This window comes from Lepus europaeus, chromosome 7 (assembly GCF_033115175.1).
Source record: "Lepus europaeus isolate LE1 chromosome 7, mLepTim1.pri, whole genome shotgun sequence".
NCBI lineage: Eukaryota > Metazoa > Chordata > Mammalia > Lagomorpha > Leporidae > Lepus > Lepus europaeus.
Window position 1 is genome coordinate 17,121,271 of NC_084833.1, and position 20,289 is coordinate 17,141,559.

The 20,289-nt window shown below is 49.4% G+C and overlaps 1 protein-coding gene across 1 annotated transcript in view; it reads right to left on the minus strand.

Moving 5' to 3' along the window:
- PTPRJ (protein tyrosine phosphatase receptor type J) overlaps positions 1-20,289 on the minus strand; it is a 173,095-nt gene that overhangs the window by 45,070 nt on the left and 107,736 nt on the right. Inside the window, exons 2-5 of the mRNA XM_062197479.1 lie at positions 13,076-13,094; positions 10,284-10,541; positions 4,136-4,399; positions 480-731 (exon numbers count right to left, since the gene is read on the minus strand). Of these exons, the coding sequence (XP_062053463.1) occupies positions 480-731; positions 4,136-4,399; positions 10,284-10,541; positions 13,076-13,094 (793 nt within the window). The remainder of the gene's footprint in view (positions 1-479; positions 732-4,135; positions 4,400-10,283; positions 10,542-13,075; positions 13,095-20,289) is intronic.

The following is a 20,289-nucleotide window of genomic DNA, read 5'->3' on the forward strand; positions in this document are numbered from 1 at the left end:
CCACCTGCCACCAGGAACCCTAACACCACCTTGTAGCTCTGTGACCTTATGTATAAAGTGGAAGTACTTGTTCCACTCAACTTGGGGGCTTATCCCAGGGACCCAGTGAAAATTCCATACCACTTGCAAATGATGGCTCCAACGTCCACACGAAAGACGTCTGTTGGCTCTTCTCAGTGGATGTGCTAAGTTCCTCCAGAGGCCCTACCTGGGTTAGTGCACCTGTCATTTGTTAGACTGAAAATTTAAAAGCTCCCCAGGCCATCTGCTTTCTCGGCTGCCCCACTGCCACTCTGAACCTCAGTGCGTTCACTCATAAAATCAGATCACTTTCCCTTCCTTCCTCAGACAGGTGTGGGATCAAACCGAAACATGGAGGAAAAGCTCTCTATAAACTGTAACATCCTACACAGATATAAAAAACAGTATTTTTTTCAACTCCTAAGTTATCAAAAGCCAAAACCCATAGGGTGACTCACCCCAGACACCTTCTGGAACCACGGGGTCTCTCTCTGTCTCATTTGACTCTAGAAAATGCCAAATGACTCTGTATTGAAACCCTGGCTTCAGGTCTGAAATATTGACCGCAGCATCTGGGGTCAGCAAATCATGGCTCCCGTAGCTTTCCAAGAACATCCGGCAGGAGGCGGTGCCATTGTGACTGCTCCAGCGTAGAGTGGCCTCTGTCACACCCACGAAGACAACGTGCAGTCCAGAAACTGGTTCAGGCTCTGTAATAAAAACACACCACAGACATAAATGGTATCTGCAGTCACTCCACTTTAAGAATGACTGGGGTCACTGCTGATTCAATGTCACTAAAACACTAAAAACACTTCCTTTACTACAGAGTTCAGTGCATTTCCATCATTTCATGGTAAAGAAAAACCAAACTGTCGTGCAGGAAAGAGAAGAAGGAATAAACCTTAAAACCAAAAAGGCTTAGGATCTTCACTACTCTTTAAGACTAATTCCAACAGCGATATGAAATTCTTCTTTAACATGTTCCCTTTTCTTAAACTTTTACTTATTTATTTACTGGAGAGACAGATATGACAAAAAGAGCGCTCACCTGCAGGTTCACTCTCCTACATGTCTGTAATGGTGATGGCTAGGCCAGGTCATAGCCAGGAGCCAGAAACTCAATCCAGGTCTCCCAAGTGAGTGACAGGGAGCCAACTACTAGAGCTGCACCCACTGACCCCAGTGTGTGCATTAGCAAGAAGTCAGAATTGGGAGCAAATTCAGCCTCTCTGATACAGGATGCAGGACTCTCAACCCGCACGAGAGTATGCAGCCCACAGAGGCTAGCTCAAGAACACACACTCCCGGAAGCTGTGGGGGAACGAGAACCCAGGGCTCCAGCTCCAAGCACACGGAAGCACAGGTGGCGCTGCAGGTGGAGCAAAACCCACCCCGAGCTCTGTGGTGGCTGGGCGGGAGGATGCTGCAGAGAAGGTGTGAAGGCATCCTCAGCACAGGACCAGCTCTACTCTGTGACCCCACTGCTCACATCAACGGTCTGTGCGGCAAAGATCCCTGAACAGAGTCACTGTGTTTAAAGGAATAAAATGCAACAGACGACCCAGCTGGGCAACTGTTAAGAACATCATGGGACCACAGTGGGCTGGAGGAAGGCTGCCTGGGTTCCACCTGATGCACGATGCTCTGAGATCTCAGAAGAAACTGAACTTAGCCACGCGCCAGCATCTCCAGCTGCAGCCCTAGGGGTACTAAGGACAGCTACATCCGTACACACTCAGTACTCAGTAGCTGATGAACTCTCTCTGGCAGAGTCCTGTCCTCAAGGGGCCTTATGGTGGCCAAGCATGCTCACTGCTACTGCCTCCTCTTTGCCACAGTCACCAACTGTATGTCACCCTGTCCCCAACACCACTTCTACTGGCTATTACCAAAAGACAAAAGATAACAAGCACTGACAAGGATGTGAAGGAAACGGAACCCTTGCACTCTGCTGGTAAGAATGTAAATTGGCAAAGCCATTGTGGAAAACAGTACGGAGGTTCCTCCAGAAAAAAAAAAAAAAAAAAAAAAAAAAAAAACACAGATCTACCATATGGTCCAACAATTCCACTGCTGGAATATATCCAAGGGAAAAGAAATTGGGCTGTTGAAGAGATGTTTGCAGTTCTATGTGTACTGCAGCGCTATTCACAATAGCCAAAAAATTACAAACAACCTCAATGGTCATCTACTGGTGAGTGGATAAGCACAACGGGGGTTGTGTATCTGCAATGGAATACCACTCAGCCACAGAAGAGGACGAACCTTGTCATCTGCAACATCGATGCAAATTGAGGTCAGTATGTTGAGTGAAGTAAGCCAAGAAATGTAAGCTTGCACAATGCCACACATATGAAATATTTTTTTTAAAAGTTGGTCTCATAGAAGTTGAGACTGTAACGATGGTTGCCAGAGGCTGGGAAGAGTAGGAAAGGAGGAAATGATGGAGGAAAAACGACTAATAAGGCTAAGTTCTTTTTTTTTTTTTTTTTTTTTTTTGACAGGCAGAGTTAGACAGTGAGAGAGAGAGACAGAGAGAAATGTCCTCCTTCCATTGGTTCACCCCTAAATGGCTCCTAGGGCCATCGCACTGCGCCAATCCAAAACTAAGAGCCAGGTGCTTCCTCCTGGTCTCCCATGCAGGTGCAGGGCCCAAGGACCTGAGCCATCCTCCACTGCATTCCCGGGCCACAGCAGAGAGCTGTACTGGAAGAGGAGCAACCAGGACAGAATCTGGCGACCCAACCAGGACTAGAACCCGGGGTACCGGCGCCGCAGGTGGAGGATTAGCCTAGTGAGCTGCGGTGCCAGCCTAATAATGCTACGTTCTAACCAGGAGTAGACATTCCGGTGCTCCATTGCACCAGAGGGCGACTACAGGTAATGATCACGTACTGTATATTTTTCTCATAAAAAAGAAAGAAGGATTTTAAATGTCTTCACCTTACAGGAGTGTGAAATGTTGGAGGAGACAGATGTTTACCCTGACCTGAACATCATGCAATGTACACACATATTAAAACACCACGAGACCCCACAGTACGTCTAATTTTTTTATGTCAAGGAAAAATGAAAAACAGCGTGTGTCATCTTGCTCGTCAACTCTCCCTCGCAGTCTCTCTGTCCTCCCCTTGGTTCCCTCTCACAGCTTCTCTGGGGCTGCTCCCACTCAAATGGTGCTGGGGCACGCGGGGCTGGTTCCAGGTGCCTGTTACACCCGTTCCCACAGCTCCTCTCTCTGGAGTTCTTCTTATTTTCACTTACTGGGCTTCTGAGCAAGGGTTTGTTTAAAGAAAGTTTCCGGGCTGAAAGGCACGTTGAAAGCCAGTGGATTGGTGTTTGCTGCTTGGTGTCCTGAAGAGGTGCTGTGTTCCAAACTGCTCATCCAGACCCTGCGCACCGAGAGGCCAGGCTGCCACGGCAAGCCCACTCCCACCCACACCCCATTCAGAAAACCCACCAAGGACTTCTTACTCCAATCTTTGCTGCTGCTCACCTTAAAAAGAGCTTCTTGCATGATGCTTCGGTGGTATTGTTGCTGTTTAATTTTGGTGCTTTTCACCTTTATTTAACTTTGCAGCTCTAATGAGAGGCTTGGGGTAACAACCTCTGAGCTAAGTGAAAATCTAAGCTGTCTAATCTTAATCAGAATCTAAATGTCATTGGGTCTTATTCCATTTGAAACTTACACTCGCTATCAAGAGTACCAAACAGCCCTGCCCGAGGGAAACTCCTGGGAACAGAAACACAGGGTCAGCTTCCCAGGGAGTTCAAAGGCTAGTAATTACCGACACCATCAAAACACATTTCCAACGAGGCCTCTACTCCAGAGCCTTAGCAAAACAGTAGGCATTAATGAACAGTAACGAAAGATTTTTCAAAACCAACCGGTTGCAAGTCATTAAGACTTCAAAAGACACACAGGACCTTAATACTGAATAAACAGGGCCACCACCTCAACTCCCGGCTTGGGAACAACACAAAACCCTTCCTCTTCCTCTAGGTTGTGAAAATCAATGTCTCTCTAATGGGTACCCCAGACAGACAAGGTTCTAGGACACAGAATAAGAAGGAAGGGCTCATGATCGTACCAGGGAGCCAGTCACCTTACCTGTTGTGACATTTTGGAACCTGGGTTCTCCCCAAGTCCCACTGCCTACTCCTGGGGAGATGGAGAAAATATATGCAGTCGCTGGGCTTAGGCCTGTGACGTTGCAACTCGTCTGGTTTTTTTCCGTCATCACCCACTCACTCTCCATCTCATTGCTTACTCTGTAGATGTACTCAGAAGCAGCAGTGTCATTGCTCTTCCAGGTGAGGAGCACGCTGGTAGGGCTGATAGAAGCAACTTCAATGTCAAACACAGGACTGGGTTCTATTTAAATATGGTTTTCAAGGAAAAAAGAAGAAAAATGACATTTAAAAAAAAAAAAAAAAGCAACGTAAGATCTGTTTTGCATGTCCGCTTTCCGGAAGTGAATTTCACAAAGTTATCAGCTCTCTGTGCTCGCCTCCTAGACTTCCCTGCACCAGCCCGTCTCTAAGTACAGGGCTGGGAAACTGACAGCAGCTGGCCAGTGCTGGCTGAGCCTGGGACATGGGGTTCAGTCTCTGTAGAGGCTCATACAAAGGGAGAACCAAGATGCCCAACAAGTCTCCCCCCACAATTCTCAGCAAACACTGCAGGCGAGGAGACATTGCAGGATGTCTAACATCAGAAGACAGCTCGACAGTTTTTCTGACATAAAAGTGACACAGGACAGCAGAAAGACGAAAGGACTGGTCTTGGAATCCAGATCCACAGGGGGCCGGCGCTGTGGCGCAGCAGGTTAAAGCTCTGACCTGAAACGCCGGCACCCCATATGGGCACTGGTTCAAGACCTGGCTGCTCCACTTCTGATCCAGCTCTCTGCTATGGCCTGGGAAAGCAGTGGAAGATGGCTCAAGTCCTTGGGCCCCTGCACAAGCGTGGGAGACCTGGAAGAAGTTCCTGGCTCCTGGCTTCAGATCAGCACGGCTCTGGCCATTGCGGCCAATTGGGGAGTGAACCATCGGATGGAAGACCTCTCTCTCTCTCTCTCTCTCTCTGCCTCACCTCTCTCTCTGTGTAACTCTTTCAAATAAATAAATAAATAATAAAATAAATAAATAAAAATTAAAAATAATTTAAAATAATTAAAAATTTTTAAAAAAGACCTGCACCACCTTTTCAGCCATGGGACCTGGAATTAATCCCTTCAAACCTCTCGACTGCAGGTTCTCCTGCCAACAGCTCTAACACATCATACTAAATGCAAACAATTAGTACTGAATCACCATGACACAAGGAACAAGGTCACTGGATTTGGCCATGAAAAAAAAAATCTGGGTCCAGAACCCAATTCTGCCCATCATCTGTCATGTGGGTTTACTCAAAATCACCTCACCTCTGTGCACCTTGGTGAAATCACAGATGCACAAGACACATTTCAACCAATGGAAACCAATGGGCGCCATCATGGTTAATAACACTACCAAATGGATGCCTTCTAATTAAACTCAAGATTGAGGAGTACCAACCAGAAGCAGAATGAAACACAGGAGGTCGGGACTTCACTCTTGAAGAGTCTGGGGTTGCCCAAAAGAGTAAAGGCAATAAATGCATTGGACACTGACCACTGCTTGTCCAGGATTCTGTCCTTCGCTTTCATAGGCTTGTGAGCTTTTCTAAGCTCCTCCTCCTGCTGACTTTAATTTTGTACCATCGTGGTCAGACACCTACTAAGATTCCAACACCCTTAAGCTCGCTAAGCCTTGTTTTCTGGCCTAATGTATAATCCACCCAGGAGACGACTGCACATGGGTTGAGGGTTGAGAAGAATGTGCATTCTGCAGCTGGACCAAGTATTTGCTTCATTTACAGTCAAGGTTATTACTGACAGGGAAGGCCCTCCTATTGCCATTTTGTTGTTTCCAGTTGTTTTGTTCTTTTCTTCCTGTCTTCCTTGTAGTGGAGTATTTGCCTTTAGTGGTATGTTTTGTTTTGTTTCATTTATTTGAAAGGCAGAGTTAGAGAGAGGTAGAGGCACAGAGAGAAGGGGAGAGAGGTCTTCCATCCACTGGTTCACTCCCCAAATGGCCACAAGAGCCAGTGCTGGGCCAATCCAGGGTCAGGAGCCAGGAGCTTCCTCCAGGTCTCCCACACAGGTTCAGGGGCCCAAGGACTTGGGCCATCTTCTACTGCTTTCACAGGCCATAGCAGAGAGCTGGACTGGAAAAGGAGCAGTTGGGACTCGAACCAGCACCCATATGGGATGCCAGCATTGCAGGCAGCTTTACCCGCTATGCCACAGAGCCAGCCCCTAGTGGTATGTTTTGATTCCTTGTTCTCTGTGTGTGTGTGCATGTGTGTGTGTATGTGTGCATACCTACTACAGGTTTTGCTTTGTGGTTACTAAAATGCTTCCCAAAAAATCCTGTAGCAGGTTACTTAAACTGGTAACCTTGATCCTCCCCCTCCATCTCACTCACACACACACAAACACTCAAAAGCCTATACTTTTACTCTAGTCTTCTCCCTCACATTTTGATTTTTTGCAACCTAAAATAATTACCTTTTGAGATAACATTTTTAATTTGCATTACAGTCAAAGGCCTAATGGCTTTACTACAGAAGGAGTATGACAAAAATACAGGTGGAAGGCTTCCCAAGTCTGTGTCATCCTTGCACAGGGACCATACCCATTGACCCTGTGTCATTCGAATATCAGAATACATGGGCCAAAGTAAGCCCCACGGACTGAATTTCTGATCCTTTTATACCATACATTCCCTAACAAAATATTGCAGCTATCATCATTTACAGTTTTGCCTCTTCACCTTCCTACCAACAACACACCACCATGATCACGCTGGGAGTATTCTGAATTTGACTGTGTACTTTCACCAGTCACTGTTACACTTCCAGATGTTTTTGCGGTATGCATAGTGTCTCTTTTCCTTTCCATTTGAAGAAGTCCCTGTACCATTTTTCTTTAACACAGATCTGGTGGCGGTGGACTCCCTCAGTTTGTGTCTGGGGGAGTCTGGCTGGGTACAGGACCCTGGGGTGGCAGTGTTTGTCCTCTAGCATCTGGATGTGTCTCCCCCCATCCCTGGCCTCGAAGGCTTCTGTGCAGACAGAGTCTGCAGCTCAGCTAGCGGACTCCCTCCTCCTGCTGGTTTCAGGACGCTCTCACTGTCCCTGATTTCTGACGGTATGTGCTGGGTTCGTCTTACCTGGACTCAGTACGAGTCCAGCCGTTTAGGCTTTGTGCACCTGGATCTTCAATCTTCCTCCAGGTCTGGAAAGTTTTCCACTATTTCTTCAAACTTCCTCTCCATTCATCTCCCTCTACTCTCTTTAACTCCAGTGACGTCAATGTCTGTTCTCTTGATGCAGACATAAATCCTGTAAGTTTTCTTCATTCCTTTTGATTCTGTTTTCTTTTTCTTCCTCTGTGTGTTCTCAATAACCTGTCCTCAAATCCACAGATTCTTTCTCCTGCTTAATTCTGCTTTTTATGCTCTCTGCTGCGTTTTTCCTTTCACTCATTGAAAGCTATTCATTTTGACCTCCAGAGTTTACTTGATTGTTATTTCAATCTCGCTATTAAACTTCCTTCTGATCCCTTATTGTTTCCCTCATTCCTTTGAACTGTGTTCCTGTATTTTCTGGAACTTTGCTGAGCTCCCTAAGAGAGTGACCCTGCATTCTGTGGGGAACGCACTCCTCTGCGGCTCCATGGAGTCGGTCGCTGGCACTTTCTTTTCTCTCTCTGGTGATGTCATGTTCCTGACGGTTCTTGATCCTAGTGGCCGTGTAGCCATGGCTGCATAGTTGAAGAGGCAGGCACTTGCTTCAGTCTTCAGTGACTGATTTTTTTCAGGAACAGCCCTCAGCAGACACCTGTCCACGGATACTCCGGGCTGACCGTCTCATGGGGCCCCTATACTCGAGGACCACCATAGCTATTGTAGCGCTGGGGGACATCCTAGCCTAGAACAATTCTTTTTTTTTTTTTTTTCCTTTTAAGATTATTTATTTATTTATTGGAGAGGTAGAGTTCAGGCAGAGAGAGGGAGAGACAGAGAGAAAGGTCTTCCACCTGCTGATTCACTCCCCCAAATGGCTGCAGTGACCAGAGTTGAGCTGATCCGAAGCCGGGAGCTTCTGCTGGGTCTCCCATATGAGAGCAGGGGCCTGAGTACTTGCATTAGCGGAAAGTGGATCGGAAGAGGAGCAGCAGGGACTCGAACCGGCAGCCATGTAGGCTGCCAGCATGGCAGGCAAAGGCTTAGCCCACTACACATAGCACAGGCCCCAGAACCATACTTTTTTTTTTTTTTTTTTTTTTTTTTTAAACAGGCAGAGTGGACAATGAGAGAGAGAGACAGACAGAAAGGTCTTCCTTTGCCGTTGGTTCACCCTCCAATGGCCGCCACGGCTGGCGCGCTGCAGCCGGCGCACCGCGCTGATCCGATGGCAGGAGCCAGGTGCTTCTCCTGGTCTCCCATGGGGTGCAGGGCCCAAGTATTTGGGCCATCCTCCACTGCACTCCCTGGCCACAGCAGAGAGCTGGCCTGGAAGAGGGGCAACCGGGACAGAATCCGGTGCCCCAACCAGGACTAGAACCTGGTGTGCCGGTGCCGCTAGGCAGAGGATTAGCCTGTTGAGCCGCGGCGCCGGCTCAGAACCATACATTTTTAGAAACGACAAACATTAGCTCCCTAGGAATGCCTAAATCATTCTCTCATCAGCCTAAGAACAATTCAATGATTCATTTAAACTTTTTTCATGGAATAATTTTATCAATATCAGTTAGCCTAATATTATCACACTACTACAGTGTCTATAAAAAACTGTAAAAATAATCTACCTGCCCAACAAAAGGGCAGTAGGTAAACAATTTAGAATACTTCTTGACGAGTAGTTCTTAAATTTTTTATCTCAAAACCCTTCTAACTCCTCAAAAATGAGGAAGGCTCTCAGAGAATGCTTGTTTATGCAGGTTACACTTATCAATATTTGTAATGTTAGAAATTAAAGCCACTGATTTTTAAATACAGAATTATACAAGTATATATCCCATTAGCTATTAGAGTGACAATGTCACATAGCATTTGGAATACTCCACTGTATAGCAACATTCCAGTATCAGTGCAATAACCACGCACACAGAGACCTCAGAAGAACCTGGAGGCTCTCCAGAGATCCCTGGGCCACACTTTGAGAAGCACTGGACTAGTCCAAGACTCAGGAAATGGAAAGGGTCCTGGTCGCATGCAGGCAGCCACAGGCAGTGCATAACCAGACTGTGGTTCTGTTCCAATAAAACTCTGCAAAAGCAGACAACTGACCAGTCTTGGCCTGTGAGCAACTATTATCTGCAAAATCTGATTTGAGCGATGAAATGCCAGGCAGGTGCTGAAGGCCCCTGTAGAGATACTCATGCTGACAGTGAAGAACGTTCATCACAAACTGGTTAGAGGGGGAAGCAGCAGTTCCAGGATGACCTCAGTGTTGGTGGAAGACAAGAGCACGCACACGTGTGTGTGTGTGGATACGTTCGTATCATGTAATCGTAAAACATCATACACCAAAAGCTATCAACGAGTATATCCCTGGTTGACAGCTTACATGTGATTTTTTTTTCTTATTTTCTCTTGGCTATATTTTATGTAATAAAAATGCATTATTGTCATAATGAAATTTTTTAAGTTTTTGATAACTTAAAGAAAAACAGTATTTAGAAAACCAGACATTTACAAATTATAAGACTTCCTTTAAGAAACACAACTGTTAGCCTAGGGAAACTACTGACACCATAAACAAGAGTGTCAAATTGTTAAGTCAACAACAGGAGTCACTGTGTACTTACTCCTCATGTGGGATCTCTGTCCTTAATGTGTTGTCCAATGTGAATTAATGCTATAACTAGTACTCAAACAGTATTTTACACTTTATGTTCTGTGTGGGTGCAAACTGATGAAATCTTTACTTACTATATACTAAATCAATCTTCTGTATATAAAGATAATTGAAAATGAATCTTGATGTGAATGGAATGGGAGAGGGAGCAGGAGATGGGAGGGGTACGGTGGGAGGGAAGTTATGGGGGGGGGAAGCCATTGTAATCCATAAACTGTACACTGGAAATTTATATTTACTAAATAAAAGTTTAAAAAAAAAAAAAAAAGAAACACAACTGTTGGACAGCAAACCCAGCCCACTTGCTTACTAGTTGTACAGGAAACTTCATGGAGCGTCACGTTAGTCCCATTTGGTCCTTGGGAAACTATTTCAAAGAGGTAACTGGTCCCGGGGTATAAGTCGCCGATGGTGATGCTCTGGTTGGTGGTGGTTCCCTCCCAGGACCAGCCGCCTCCATCCTGTGTGGCACGCAGCCTGAAGGACTCCGAGTCATTGCTGCTCCACGCTAAGCTGACCTCCCTCGTGCTGACACTCGTCACTCGAAAGTCAGACACCAAACCAGGGGCTGTGGGAAAATGGAATGATTCGATTCAGAATCTGGCCAGAAGCCAGGGCTGACCAACCCTCACAAGCATCCACACAAGGAGGAAATGCAAGCATGGGACAACTGGTCTCTCTCCTCCTCTACCATGTATCACCACCTACAACACGAGTCCCTCGGACAGCAGTGTTGCTGGCCACGCAGAGAGCACTGTGGCCTCACAAGTGCAGACCCCACAGGGGCAGGCGTTGTGCCTCCTGCTTAAGACACTGGTTGGGAGGCCCACATCCCATATCACAGTGCTGGGTTCGAGTTCTGGCTCCACTCCGGACTCCAGCTTCCTGCTACTGCATACTCCTGATGGCAGCAGATGATGGTTCTGGGTCTCTGCCACCCACAGGGGAGACCTGGATGGAGCTCCCAGCTCTGGCCTGGCCCAGCCCTGGCTATTGGGGTATTTAGGGAATGAGTCAGCAAATGGGACCTCTCTGTGTCCATCCATCTCTCTGTCTCTCCCCCTCTCTCTCCCTCCCCCTTCTGTCTCTCAAATAAAATACAAATAAAATCTAACATTTTAAAAAAGGAGTACAGACATCAAGAGCTTAAGTTGTACAAAGTCATGCACGGGAAATGAGGCAAGGCAAGAACCCCCATGGTCAAGGGCTCGGGCTCTGGAGGAGAACCGGGGCTGCTCCTGGCTGCTCGACCTTGAACGCATTACCAAGCCTCCCAGAGCCTCTCTTAAGGGAGGTGCAGAGAGGCTGCTGTTCCCAAAATTCATTCAACACCCCCTTCTTCCTTCATCATATACTCCCAGAGATTTTATCTGTACTCAGCTGTGGGGAACAAAGACTACATTTCCCAGCCTCCCTTGCAGCAGGATCCAGCCATGTGACCAAGTTCTAGCCAACCCAGTATGAACAGAAGGAAGCACCGCAAGACTTAAAGACGGGAGCTCTGCTGTTAGCCTGCCGCCTTCCTGTGGCTGGAATATGGATGCGACGGGAGCCTCACTGTGGTGGCGGCTGCAGCTTCCTGACCCCACGCTCTTGGAGCCAGTAGGGACGGCACAGGTTTCCTGATCCCTCACTCTACTGTCTGTGCCAGGGACAGCGGATGACACACCTCGCCTCGCGTCGGTCGGGGCTGCCCTGAGGCCCGCTCCCCAGTTGTCAGGAGCTGGGGTGCATTCCCCAAGAATCCATATGGTTAAGTTTTAACCCCGACCAGGTAATTCAGGATGTGACCAGACTTAGAGATTGGGTCTTTAATGTGGGGATTAAGTCAAAATGAGGTCATCTGGGAGGACGCCAACGGGCTATGGCTGTGTCCTTATAAAAAGAGATTAGGACACAGACAACACACTGGCTAGAGGACCACCACGTAAAGACACAGGGAGAACATGGCCTCCTACGAGCCAAGAGGAGACCAAGTCCGCTGTGACCTTGGCTTCTGACTTCCAGCCTCCAGAACTGTGGAACCCAGTATGGCAGTCCCAGCCACCCAACACATCACCCTTCCACGGATTCCATAACCCTGGAGGCCCAGGAAAAACCCCTTTCCATGGAAAGAGCTGTGCGAAGGCCCTGGCTACGAGCTAAGTCCACACCCAGAAGCCTTCTCTTGCTGCACCAGTGTCAAACCCGCAGGAGGATCTACCCGAGTAGTTACCGACCGATTAGCGGGAGAACACCCAACTTCGGGGCTCGCCCCACTGCTTGCACAGCTTTGCATAATCACTGTGATTAACTCAGATTTGCTTATTAGAAGGTTTCAGCAAGTGTGCCTCCTTCGCATGGCAGTGTGAAACCAATCTCTATGGTTCACAGATTTTGGTATTTTTCCAATCAGAAAAGGAAAAAAAAAAAGTTCTCAAATTTGGGGAATAAAACCTACCAATTTTTTTTTTCCAGAGATACACTTTAAAAAAAAAAACCCCAATTACTATCATCTTTATTTCTTACAGAAGCATTTTATGGCCAAAATGCTAAGGTCATAATCCCGGAATGGGTGGTACTTTCAACTGAATATATGCATTTGGTTTGGTCAAAAACTTCCTATTGTGTCCTCATTCTCCTCATTTGAGTACAGACCATGGAATGGACCAGTGTGGGTCAGCAATTAAGACTCAATCCTTCGTACAACGCAAAATACAATGTGAGGCTACCTCTGGTCTCCCAGACGTTATACAAACCCAAGAAATCATTTTTGAATTGGGGCAGTGCAGCAGCACCAGCAAATACTTATGGGATAACAGCACATAAAATAAGAATAACAGCACAGTTTCAACCAAATTAAATCAGCCATCGGTAGGGGCTAGAAAAAAAAATCACAGAAAATATTGATTTTTTTTAATATATCAGGGATGCATAATTAACTGATTTTTTTTCTGTCATTTGCTGTTTCTACCCTCATACTACATCTAAGGACAAAATGGAAACAACAGGGCTTTCAACTAATGAGTATTTCCTGTGATTTTCACACAGCTGTTCATGTTGCCTTGTGTCCACTAGGGGGTAGTAGCGAACAATAAAAGAATGGAGGAAAATGGTACTCACAGTCACCTGCGCACAGGATCTGTAACAGAAACAGAAAACGGAAGTCAGCAGATTCATTCAGCCTTGGAAAATGCAAATCAGACATAAAGCGGTTGAGGATTTAATACCGGGGTGGGGTGTTAAGAAGTACATTAAGCAATGGCGTGCTGTCCTGGGACACCAGACCCAGGGACTCAGGGAACCCGCAGGTCAGCTACAGAGGCCTGACTCCCATAGGTGCAGGCTGCAGCCTGGCGGGTACCCAGCGTGCTTCCCTACACGCACATCCAACCCTGGAGCAGCCCCCTGTGCCACTGCAGAATGAACTGGGGCCGAGGACAAAGCAGCACCCTCCTTCCCCAGGGCCACCTTCAAGTCACCGGTGCAGGTGTAAAGCCAGACCTACGGCAGAAAGCCACTGGGGTCTGGGGTTTTCACAGCACAGAAATGCCTCTCCTTCCTCCCACCAGTAGGGGGGGTGGCAGCAGCTTCCTAGGGGAAGCAGCGAGTGTTAGAAAGAGCTGGAGCCTTTTCCAATGAGTAGCTGCCAGGGTCTCCATCATTGGGATCCTCAAGGGTGTTCACTGTGACCCATCAACCACTTCCTCAGTTAAAAGTCTAAAGAAAGTCAAGGTTACGCGTTCTGTTCCTTTGTAAACACACCTTCCAGGAGAATGAGATTTTTTTTTTTTTTCCAAAGTACAAACCTCACGAAGAACAAAAGGAAATCCAAGGATGTTGGGGGGAAGCCCTGTGCTCCACCTTCCCACCACACTTAATTAGCATGGAGCTCAAACTCCAGCCCAGCCCACCTGGCCCCCTCGTCCCCCAGTGCCCTGTTCCCACTTTGCATGACTATTCCCTCCTCCGAAAACACCGGGTCCCAGACCTTCCCATGGCATGGCCAAAAACCCTCCACCAGTCCCGGTCTAACCAACGGAGGAGACGAAGGCCCCTCACCCTCCACCGCATCACTGTCTAGGTCCCCATCAGAGCAGAGGCCTTATCAGTGCCGTGTGCACGCAGAAGACACTGAATCAATGCCATCGAACAGAAAGAATGAGCCCAAAGAGAAGAAGAGGCTGGCCAGGGGCCCTCGGCTCTCAGACTTTCCGTCCCCGCCTCGCACTCTGCCTTCAAGCCCTCATCGTGTCAGGCCTAACTCTTCCAGTTCCCGCCTGGACCCCCGCCCTCCAACCTGTGCTGTGCACCCGTCCACCTCATCTCTGAAAGATCACAGGAGAGGAGGAGAAAGAGAGAAAAGCCAGGGCCTAGGAAAGTAGCCCGGGGCAGCAAACCTTCGTCTGCCCAGTTCTTGGAAAACACGAAGCCACGTGGCCCCAAGATGCTGGATGGCCCGCCCCAGCCCCCTGCCACACGCATGCGCACACTGTGTCCCCCTCTGGATCCATTCCTTCCTCCACCCGAGTGTCTGCTAAAAACATCCAAGCTCTGGCTCCCGCCCTCACCCTGCTCACAGGAACGAGAGGCGCTAAGACGTAGCTAAGTGACGCAACAGAGAAAGCGCCGACGACTCACTGAGCAAGCAACCCTCGAGTACCCGCCTGGGCCAGGCCCTCTGCTCAGGTTGATGGCCCCGACCCGGGGTAGCGTGTCAGGGAGCACGGAGCTCAGGAGATCCAAGACCAGGGATCGCAGCCGCGTTCCCGGGAGAGCAGCATCCCAGCCCAGAGTCCGTGTTCTCGATGCATCTCAGCAGGTGCCTGCGGGGCACACATGAACTCGACCCTCCCCGCGACCCAGCGGCTGGGTGTGGGTCACGGCTGAGCTGAGCCGCAGGGCCTGCACGTGAACTCCATACATGGCCTCCAGAGTCCACACGCGTGACTACCAGCTACGTGACCTCCCACCACACAGCAAGCAGAGAGAACTAGGCTAGGATGTAGGGATGACGAAAAACCCACTTCCGAAGACGACTTGACGGTCCCTTCCTGTCTCTACCCGTCCAGCTCCTTGACGGCTCAGCAGGGTTTCTCCTTGCAGCCTAAGCACCCAGCAACGTGCCGGCCTCACGCCAGGTTCATCACGAAGCAGCGGCCAGTGCCAACCATGCGACATCACAGGGCTCCACGTCGCTGCTGGCCTTGCTCTCTGCCTCTCTGGTCCTCCTCACCTCCCTGGGCCTCACCTCCCCAATATCTGTCAGCTCTTTCCTCTGAACTCAAAGACCCAGAGGGAGACAGAGAGCACGGAAACCTCAGGATCTACAAGGGGAGGGCTCCCAAAGGAGAGCTTCTTCATGAATAAAAAGGAAGGCACAAGGGGAAAAAAAAAATACTACCCTGCTTTGGGATCTGCCTGTGACATCTGGAGCTGCTGCAGCCACTCTGTGAAAACACACACCTGCTGGAGATGGCTGAAGGGAAAGTGAACCAACACCTGGATCCCGGAGCTGCTAATCAACCTACTCTAGACGCTCCCTACTCCAGGCTCCTTGCTCAGGGAGATGAAACTCCCCTTCCGCTTAAAGGACCCCTGTTTGTACTGCCTACTGTTGGCAACAAAACAATACCCACTGACAAAATAACAAAGCAAGATAAGTAATTTCCACATTGACTTGTTTCTTACAGATGAAACAAAACGAAAAACCAAGGCTCCAGCGTCACAGGGTGAGTCCACGCCTGCCAGCTCCCAACACCACCCCCAGATAAAATATTCCTGTAAACCACACCCAGCAAGCTATCTGGCGAGGCAGAGCCTTCATGCATATTTTTTTTAAAGAATACAATGGACAGAAAGCTCATCTTTCTAAAATTAACGCAAAGCCTAGCTGCGCACGGAGGGGGAAAAGATGGGTGGAGACCCGTTTCCACAGATTCGCACACTGAGCATCAAAGCCAACGGCAGAAAAAGGAAGTCCAGCTTCCCACCACAGCCCTTCCCCTCCCTAGAGGGTCCCAAAAGGCACTGGGGGTCGTGCACCAAGAAGGGCTCCACGGAAACAGGCCCTCGAGGCCACCAAAGTTGCTGGCGTAGAAGAAGAGAATATTCTGGTTACCAGCGGCTACCACGCCTGGTGAGAGGAGGACGCAGCAGGGGATGAGGAGAGCTGGGTCAATAGTTGCAAAGCTGCAACAGACAGGAGGAAGGTGTTCCTGAGTTCTACTACACGGTGAGTGGGGTGGCCAGAGTTAACAGAGGGTGTCCACTTCCAGTCCAGCTCTCTGCTATGGCCTGGGAAAGCAGCAGAAGATGGCCCACGTCCTTGGGCCCCTGCACCCATGTGGGAGACCCAGAAGAAGCTCCTGGCTCCTGGCTTCAGACCGGCGCAGTTCCGGCCATTTCAGCCATTTGAGGAGTGAACTTTCTCTCTTTCTCAATCTCTCTCTCTCTCTCTCTCTGCTTCTGCCTCTCAATCTTTTTAAACAAAAATTGCATGCATATCGAAGTAGCACAGGATAGCCCATAAGTAGACAGAACACTTTTCTTAAAGTGCCTGGGTTCAATGCCTGGCTCTGATTCCAGCTTCCTGCTAAAGCGTACCCCACAAGGCAGCAGACAGTGGTTCAAGTACGTGGGCCCCTGCCACCCACAGGGGAGACCTGGATGGAGTTTCAGCTCTTGGCTTGGGCCTGGCCCAGCCCTGGCTGTCGCAGGCACCTGGGGAGTGAACCAGCAATTTGGTGCTCGTGTGTGTGCTCTCACTCCTCCCTCTCCCTCTCTTGTAAATCAATTTTTAAAAGGTAAAATGTCTAGAGAAACACCACTTCTCACTCCCTCCTTCCCTCGGAAGAAAATGAAATAAAGTATGCAAAGACAAACAGTGCCAGGGGACAAACCAGACTTCGAGATCTGCTCCCTTCCCTCTTTGCTCTGACACTTTTCCCCTCTGTCTTTAGCCACACTCGTCAATCAGAGAGTAAGGAATAAGCCCACCCTAAGGTCAGGATCAGAGGGCACCCGAAGTCCCAGCTCCTGAACCAGAGCTGAATCAGAGGATGGAGCTTGCATGAACGACAGCAGGTGCTGCAGCAGCACTGTTGCCAGGAGCAACAGGGCAGAAGCAATCAACCGCCCACCAAGAGGTGAATGATGAACAAAGTGTGGTACGTCCACATCACAGAACAGCCATCAGTCATACAGATGAATGAAGTCTTTTTTTTTTTTCTTTAAGAGTTATTTATTTATTTGAGAGGTAGAGTAACAGAAAGAGAGAGAGAAGGATCTTCAAGCTGCTGGTTCACTCCCCAGATGGCAGCAACGGCTGGAGTTGGGCCAATCCAAAGACAGGAGCTTCTTCCAGGTCTCCCATGCGGGTGTAGGGGCCCAAGCACTTGGGCCATCTTCCATTGCTTTTCCAGGCCATAGCAGAGAGCTGGATTGAAAGAGGAGCAACTGAGATTCAAACCACTGGCACCCATACGGGACGTCGGCACCGCAGGCGGAGGACTAACCTACAACGCCACGGTGCTGGCCCCAGGATGAAGTCTTGATTCCAGCTCCAACATGGATGAATCTGACCACATTATGACAAAGAAGCCAGACCCAGAAGCCCACATGTTGGATGATTTCACTTACACAAAAGGCCCAGAAAAGGGAACCCTATAGAAACCGAAAACAGGCCAGCAGTCGCCAGGGGCTGGGAGGAAGGGGAAGGAGAGGCGGCAGCTAACAGCTGTCATAACCCTGCGGGCAATGGACACATCTGGAGTCACACAGAGGTGACGATGGTTGCACACTGCCAGGGACGGACCAGATGCCGCTCGACCGTGTGCTCCAACAGCGTTCATTTTGTATTCTATAAATTTCACTGCAGTTTTTTAAATAGAGAGCAAGTGGGCGACTATATAACAAAGCTCAGGCCCCGGGAGGGAAGAGGGAGTCGTCAGGAAAATAAGGTGGTCTCGAGGTGCAGAGCAGAAGGGAAAGAACCAAAGCGAGCTGGCTACGCATCTGCCACGTGACAGGCACCAGGCAGGGCTTTCTCGGGCCCATCCCAGCACAGAGTCACGGAGTCAGGGCTAAGAGCGTGGGGTCTGGAGCCAGACGACCTGACGGCCATCACTCAAGGCCGCTGCTCCTGGTTGAGAGACTGGGCAGGTAGCCAGCATCACCTCTGTCCGTCAGTGTCCACCTCTGTCTACAGGGAGGAAAACCGCTCCTGTCCTCTTGCAGTGAGGAGGAAACGAAATGATCTGTTTGAGCTTAGGATGATGTCATCATCATATCCACCAGGCTTCACAGCAACCCTAGAAAGTGTTTTTATGCCCATTTTCCAGAGAGCAACACTAGGCCTCAGCTCCCACTGACAGAAACCAACAGGCAGTGTGAAACTGCCTGCCAGCCCCGTCCACGGCTCCCCTCTCCCAGAGGTTGATTATGCTCATGACCCCACACCCTCTCTGGGAACCAGCACCCGTCCCGGAACTGTGGCTCAAGACACAGGATGGATCCTGCCAAGCCCCGAGGGAAGAGGAACTTCCAACACTGCTCTACTTGCCATCTCCCCTTCGGCCACAGCTGCAGCCCCAACAGCAGGGGTCCACTCGGAAACCCGGATTCTTCCCCCCTGACAACTAAGTCACCCGGATCCCACTAGGTGCACCGACCTGAGACCTCTACAATCTCCCAGACACCTCCACACCAAAAACCGCAGACAGATCAAAACAGGCCCTGCATCGTCTCCTCTTCTTCTCTCTCTCTCTCTGAGATGGCACCATGAAAACTTCCCCCAGTAGATCAACTTTGGAGCAATCTCTGGCTCCTCCCTCTCTTTTGTTTTGTTTTTTGGGATTTTTTGGGGGGGACTTTTTTTTTTTTTTTCATTTACTTGAATGGCAGAGAGAGAGAGAAAGAGAGAGAGATCTTCCAGCCACCAGATAACTACCCAAAGCCTGCAACAGCCAGGGCTAAGCCAGGCCAAAGCCAAGAGCCAGGAACTCCATCCAGGTCTCCCAAGTGGACGGCAGGAACCCGAGCACTTGGACCATCATCCACTGCCTCCTGAGCACATTAGCAGGAAGCTGGACCAGAAGAGGAGGCAGGCTTCCATCCCACGCACGCCAAAATGAAATCCCAAGATGCAACTAAGGCCCCAGGGCCACCTCACCCTTCTGTGCTATTGTTACCCAGCCCTCCTTGACTCACCTTTTGTGCTATGGCCGAGTCCCCAAAACCTCCAGCCCTAAATAAGTAAGAAATAGTCCCATCCTGGGGCTGAGAAAGACTTCGGCCACTTTCACTTTTATTTGTTGAAGCTCCTGGCGCAATTTTGTCGTTTAAGCCCGATTTTGTCATCTGCATACCTGGCCACCTGTCTCTGAGTCCCTCCCTTAGATCCATGGTGAAGAATGAACAGAGGGGCCGGCACCGTGGCTCACTTGGTTAATCTTCCGCCTGCGGCACCAGCATCCCATATGGGCGCCGGGTTCTAATCCCAGTTGTTCCTCTTCCAGTCTGGCTCTCTGCTGTGGCCTGGGAGGGCAGTGGAGGATGGCCCAAGTGCTTAGGCCCCTACGCCCGCATGGGAGACCAGAAAGAGGCACCTGGCTCCTGGCTTTGGATCAGTGCAGCGCCGGCCATGGCGGCCATTTGGGGAGTGAACCAACAGAAGGAAGACCTTTCCCTCTGTCTGTAACTCTACCTGTCAAATAAATAAATAAAAGAATGAAGAGAAGTGCTACGTTATTCTTTCTGATATATGTCATATTATCAGGAATCCCAGCAAGGGACAGATGACACAGTCACCCAGAGTACGTGATCAGAATTTGGGTCTGTTTTCAAAGCAGTGGCCAGGAGTAAGGGATGTGCGAGAATCCTGGGGTAGCAGCAGCAGGCACAGGCAATAATAAGGGCTGCTTCTCCCTTCTCAGGCTGGGACCTCCCCCAGAATGGCCCAACAGGAAGCGCAAGGTCAAGAGCACCGGCTGGTGCAGAATGTTAAGGTCAACACCCTAATGGTGGGCAGAACAGGATGGAGCCAGGGGTGGGGTCTGCAGGGGACAGAAGATTAGTGGCCCAGAGCTCACGTCCCAAAACCACTGAAAGCTGTGAAGCTGGGAGGCACGGCCTAGGTGATCAAGAGGGTTGGGTTCAACTTCCCCTGCCACGTCTAAGGGTCTCACACAGCCTTCCTCCTCTTCATCCATTATAAAACCACAGAGGGACATCCACAAGGCCCAACTGGCTGACTCCAACCCGTCCCACCCCACAGCCTGCTTCCTCTCACCAAATCTTGCAGGCCACACCCTGCGGTTCCCTTGATGAGCTTCTGT